The sequence below is a fragment of the Fulmarus glacialis genome, unplaced genomic scaffold (genome assembly GCF_000690835.1).
Source record: "Fulmarus glacialis isolate BGI_N327 unplaced genomic scaffold, ASM69083v1 scaffold13652, whole genome shotgun sequence".
NCBI classification, from domain to species: domain Eukaryota; kingdom Metazoa; phylum Chordata; class Aves; order Procellariiformes; family Procellariidae; genus Fulmarus; species Fulmarus glacialis.
Genome location: NW_009198541.1, coordinates 39,859 through 46,153, shown reverse-complemented (window position 1 = coordinate 46,153; position 6,295 = coordinate 39,859). Strand labels below are relative to the sequence as shown.

The following is a 6,295-nucleotide window of genomic DNA, read 5'->3' as shown; positions in this document are numbered from 1 at the left end:
TCCTTCTCAGGAACCGGGGAAAAAACATGAGTTCTTCAAGTACAGAGTCCTTTGAAGTTGAAATCTCAACCTTATATGACTATTACGATAATTATAACGATGCTCCCAAACCATGCAGTAAGGAAAGCGTCAAGAGGTTTGCAGCCTCCTTCCTACCTGTTCTGTATACCCTAGTATTCCTGGTCGGGCTCATGGGAAACGTTCTGGTCATTGTGGTCCTCTTCAAATACAAGAGGCTGAAGAGCATGACTGATGTGTACCTACTAAACCTCGCCATCTCAGATTTGCTCTTTGTTTTATCCTTGCCATTCTGGTCTTATTTCACAATAGACCAATGGGTTTTTGGAACTCCCTGGTGTAAAATAATTTCATGGATTTACCTGGTTGGGTTTTACAGTGGAATATTTTTTATTATGCTTATGAGCATAGACAGATACCTGGCAATTGTTCGTGCAGTGTTTTCCTTGAAAGCAAGGACTGCCTTCCATGGCTTGATTACTAGCCTTGTTGTATGGCTAGTAGCTCTTTCAGCCTCAGTTCCAGAACTTGTATTTAGAGAATCTTTTAACGAACATAATTATACTACCTGCAAGCCGAGATATCCAGGTAATTTCACAGCATGGAAACTTTTTTCCACTTTGGAAATCAACACTTTAGGGCTCCTAATCCCTTTTATAGTTATGACATTTTGCTACTCCATGATCATTAGAACATTAGTTCACTGTAGAAATGAGAAAAAGAATAAGGCTGTGAGGATGATCTTTGCTGTCATGGTCGTGTTTTTCTTCTTTTGGACCCCTTACAACATTGTTATTTTCTTACAACTGCTGGAAATTATGGGAGTCATTAGAGACTGTCAAGTGAGCAGGAATCTGGACTATGCTTTCCAGGTAACGGAAATCCTTGGCCTTTTTCACTGTTGCCTCAATCCAGTCATCTACTTCTTCATGGGGGAAAAATTTAAGAAGTACCTGAAGATGCTCTTTAAGAACTGGCGGTTACCTGGAGATATTTGTATGTGGTGTGGAGTTCACATCACTTACCACACCGAATCCACCAATTCATTCCATACACAGTCTACAGGGGATCAAGACGCTCTGTGATGGGTTTCAGGCCAACCACTGAACTCACCAGCAAGCAAACTGACAAATGCAGGAACTTTGAAAAGCTAAGCAAACGCACAGTCATTTAACAATAAGCTAGTGCCGGATAATTACTTACTTCAGCTTTGATTTCTGCCTCTAGATTTTCTGAATATTATGACAGAAGGTGTCCTAGATGTGAAACATGGAAGATGGACATGCAAGTTTTATCTGCTGTGATTACAAATCGGAGGTAACAGCTGCCTCAGCTCTCAGCAAAGCACTGTGCCGTGCTGCTTCTTTTTCACCAGCATCAAGACGGAGGTTGGCCTGCATGGAGGGGCAGAGGAGAGACAGCTGCTTGTCATCAGCACGTGCACTTGGAAAATACATTCGTTTATTCAAGAAGGATGGTTATTACCATATCTTTTTATTCTACAGTTGATCTGTGTAGGACTTGTTCGCTCTGACTCTTAGCAAGCTATTAACAGTACCTGCTACCGTTAAATGTTTCATCTCAGGGAGAGGATACACCCTCACCCTCTGTCATTAGGAAAAAGGACACAAAATATATTCTTTATGGGCACAAAGACGCAAAGCAAATGCATTACATTGTGTTATAGACACCTTTTCTCTTAGGTATCCAAGTTGCCACATATGCCTATGTGAAGATGTATATATAGGCATCTTGAATTACTTTATCTCTGTAATTCAGGATAGCAATTCTGTATTTTAATTAACACAGAAAATGTTTAAAATGTTTTTGAATAAAAGTGTTGTTTAAAACTTTTTTTCCAGCATGTGTGAATAAATTTGAAGCATCTTGGTTAAAAGTATATCTTTTAAAGCGAATGTTCTTTGTTCCAGAAGTACTTAACCCCAAGACTCAATTTTCATTCATTGGAGAGGTATCTGGCAAAACAAAAGAAAGTAAAAACACAGATTGTGTAGAAACGATCTGTCATAACTTAGAAACCACACAAAGAATCCCAGCATTTGATAACAGCAAAATGTGAAGTGTGATGCCCCAGTAGCCACTCACAGATCTACGTGATATTAATCAGAGATCTGGAACAGGAAGGAAACTCACACAGCAATGTTTAGATTTTGGCACAAAAATAATTTAAAAAGAGGCAAAAATCAGTAATGTGGTAGCAGACAAAGTAAGAGTTGAAAAATACGTATTGGAAGATATTTCTGGTGTGTCTATTTGCTGGACGACAACCATTTAGCAGGAAGACTTTTATTTTTCTTAGGCTGTCAATAACAAAGTGCCTGCTCAGCATTCAGGGATGGCTGCGAAGAGCAGACCAGATATTAAAATGTGTCAGGAAAGGGCTGGAGAAGAAATGTAAAAATACTGTAGTGCCATTGTTCTCACCACCCTGAATAAGAAACGTAAGTGGAAGCTCACCTGCATGTGACCTCTTTTGTGATACAAGACTGAAAATAAAAAGCAGCACACTTAAATACTCATGCACACACACATATCCATCATAATTTTGGGAATGCATTACTATTAGCAGTTTGCTGAGGCTCACAAGCAAGGATCTGCATTAATGCAGATAACGAGAATAGCTGTGGAAGACATTACTTGGGGTAAGAAAGTGTCTTCCTTTCCAAGAAAAAGACTATAGATTCTAACGACTCAAAACTTTACAAGCCACTGAGTAAATCTGTTGGGAAAAACTGCTGCAAGGGGTGGGTCAAGCCACCCATTACCTATTTTGAAAAGGAAGAGGAAGACGAATTGCAAGTGTCAGGTGCTTCAAAGTCTCACAGATGTCACTGAACCAAACAACATGTCACTCCCAAGCCAGCACGGCACATTGTCCTCGCAGATGTGATACTGATGGTGCAGGCACTGTGAACTATCGAGCTATTCATCAGTCAAGTGCACAGACTAACCTGGAAGCCAGACAGCGCACCGCAGTCATTTTTTTCTTGGTCCTACTCTGTGATCCTTCTAGTCAGTAAGAATAAACGGGTCATTTTGGGAAACCTTGCTTTCCAGACCAGGGGAAGGGCTGCCTGTGCTGGCCTGGCAAAAACGATGGTCAGCAAGCAAAAAGCAAGCTGAAGGTTCTTGGCGACCGTGAGGTAAGAGAGGTCCAGGCCTAAGAGCGGTGTTGAGGAATGGCACCGAGACGGCCAGCAGCTCGTAGGCTGGTCCGGCTCTTGGGCACACGCCCTGTGGTGGGGGAGGAACGCCGAATCTGCTCATGTGTGGAATTAATGGGCCGCACCCAGCGGCCGTGCAGCATTGCCATAAATGGAGCTAGCGTAAAGCCCCTTTTCCACACAAAACTCAAAGGTACTTCACATCGCTGCTCGGGTTTGTGCCCCACAGCCTGTGCACATGTGCCTTTGGTGCAGAGGGTGCCTGGTGCAGCCAGAGCTCCCCCCCGGGTGAACGTTGTCCTTGTTTCTCTGTGCAAATAACCCCTTCCAGTCCTCTCAGTAATACTCACAGCTACTCAATGTGTGGGCTGGATGAGCAACCCAGCTGAAAGTTGTGCCCTGAGCAGGTTTGCTGAATTGGCTGCAAGGGGGAGCTCACCTTTAAGTGATGGGCTCAGGAATCCAGGTCCTGGGACTGGAGCTCACCAAACCTGGGTGGTTTCATCCTCTCTATCACCTGGAACAAAGCTTCCTCCCCCATGCACCAAGCTACAGTGGATAATGCCACTCCTCTTTTGAGAGAGGGCTTTGAAGTCTGCTGGTGAGAAAGGACAAGATAATAGTATTAATACAGACAAAAATAAAGCAGGGATTTTCAAAATGTCAGTTGACCAAAGATGTCACTTTAGCTGAACAAGAGTTTCCAAGCAACGAATGATGGTATGTACAGACTTACTGAACCATGAAAGAGAATGGATAGACGTTTGAGTCAAGCAAAGCTGACTCATTCGTAAACCCACATTTTTACATCAGGGTTCCTCGGAAGGCCAGCCTGCGTCCTCTCTTCAGTTGCGCTAAGCCGCCATAGAAAGGTAGACAAGAGGAAAAATCAGCTTAATTATATTAAATATAATTAATGATGAAAAGGTAAAAACAAGTTGGTTGGTTTGTTTTCATACAGCACTTAGGCCACCACAGTCACTCCCTAAACATGAAGCTGAATTACACGCTTATCTTTTACTCTGGAAGACGGCTTCATTCCTTTTGATCATGCAGAAGCATCATCATGGTCGGCAGCCTCCTCCCAATCTACTCCTCTCAGTCTGAGAGCCAGCCCTGGAAGGAAAGTAAGGAATTGCTGTTCTCCTTCCTACGCTATTACTTCTTGCCACTGTCCCAGCACCAGCTCTGCACACCTGGTCTGAAGGAGAGTGCAATTCAACAGGCACTACAGTGCTCCTCCGTTACCAGGATGCTTCCAGTCTAAAACTGCCAGCAGGGATCTACACTCACACATTTTCCTCCAGGAGCTCTTAATGGTTTCCAGTTTTATCCAACATCTCTCTCTTAACACAGCCAGAGACCAACCTCATCAACTCCCATCTCTTATACAAATATCTCCATCTGACTTGATTTACAGTTAGAAATCAAGAGCCATTTAGTAATGTCAATCAAAACTATCATCAAAATGGTGCTTAAGACAATGCCCACAGAGCTCAGCGGGACTTTGCTACTCCAGGCATGAAAGAAGCTTTTAAGTAGGAAATGAATAGTCAATATAACTGTGGCGAGATTTCTAGCATTTGCATAACTGATAAGACCATTCAAAGGTGATGTAGCACTAGTCGTATCTGCAGTCATCTTACTGTAACACAGCAATGATGTATGCAGGTGCCACTGGCAGGCACGGAGAAATCACTCCTAATGGAGCAGGCTCTATCAACGAGGAGACACCAAGTTAGATGCTTCCAGGATGATTTTCTTTTTCACAGTCATTCAGCAGCAATATCCATCAGAAAAATCAACAAAATCCCATCTTATGGGACAGTCATTGAGTCAAAGACACATCTCACAGAAATGAGGCTCAAAAGTGGAAAAGCCCCTTGTCTGTTCCATACCAGCAAAATCCAAGTCGTCTGCCAACTCCTTGATGGAGCACTGGCATGACTGGCCAATGCTGCTGTTCTCCTTCCCTTGGCAGACCATATCCCTCCACATCTCTCTCACATGCTCAGCTCAGAAGGAGACTGCTCACAGGCCACGCTCAGGCTTTTGTCTAAATTTATTTCTGATCTTCCTTTGAACTCTCAGAAATGGTAGCATATGATATCTCTACTGAAAAGAGTAATTAATGTCTCCTCTTCTGCATCACTGGCCACTTGACCATATTTTTAAAAAGCTGCTGTCTTACAGCTAAGGGAGCTGAGGCACAGAACAAGAGCTCAGACATCATGACCACAATGCACATTATTGACAGAATCTCAGGGCCTTCCTAGCTCTCCCTGGGGAGGATTCGCATTTCAGCTTGGTGAGGGGGACTCCAGGTAAGAGTCGCCCACACTGTGCCCTTTCTGGTAGCCAAGTCTGAAATGGCCTAGCCAGGAAAGTCCCCATCTGAATCCAGGTTATGTGAGGACCACCAGAGGTTAATGTGAAGGGTATCTGGAGGTAAGTGGATGAAGATGACCAGCTAATGCCTCTTCCAATAAAAGATTTCTTCACTGGCGCAGATAACAGAGGGTGTTATCTGTCTTAAAGCACCAGAGAGCAAGGATTCCTGGTCGCAGGTGACCAAAAGAGAAAAAAATTCATCCTCTGTACAAATACAGCCCAGATACATGATTGATCAGTGCATCATACTCCTTTAGTTTTTGTGTTAGGGTTTTTTTTTTATTTCAAGTCATCTTGGAAAGGTTGAAGTTCCCCTGGGTTTTAGTTTCTTGTTTCAGAGTAACAACATGCATTCAGCATATGTAGCTCAGTAACTGCATGCTGCAAGCTTTTTTATGATTTCAGATGTTGCAAAATAAAAACTACTACGGCACTAAGAATTTTATAAAATTCCAAGAAGATGTTTGTTTCCTCGCTTTTGCTTTTAACAACCATAGCAAGTAATCAAGAATCTGATCTGCAAGAATCTGATCTGTTTCCACAGATATGAAACCCTCATAAAAGGCACTCTTGGTGCTGCTAGCAACCTGTAAGACAACAAAGACTGAATGAAGATTGACATTACCAGATCCACTCTTCTGCTCAAAAGAGGCCAGTGGCATTTGATCAGCATTTTCCAAGAAGCTCCAAGCAGCCACGTT

At 43.0% G+C, this 6,295-nt stretch overlaps 1 protein-coding gene across 1 annotated transcript; it reads left to right on the top strand.

The window, feature by feature from the left end:
* Positions 1 to 26: 26 nt before the first annotated feature.
* CCR4 (chemokine (C-C motif) receptor 4) lies at positions 27 to 1,103 on the top strand. The gene has a single exon (XM_009572946.1). It carries the CDS (start codon positions 27 to 29, stop codon positions 1,101 to 1,103), a length of 1,077 nt encoding a protein of 358 aa, XP_009571241.1.
* The last annotated feature ends 5,192 nt before the right edge of the window (positions 1,104 to 6,295 follow it).

What these genes read in the sequence shown, in the direction of transcription:
- CCR4 (XM_009572946.1), top strand. Translation starts at nt 27, where the DNA reads ATGAGTTCTTCAAGTACAGAGTCCTTTGAAGTTGAAATCTCAACCTTA.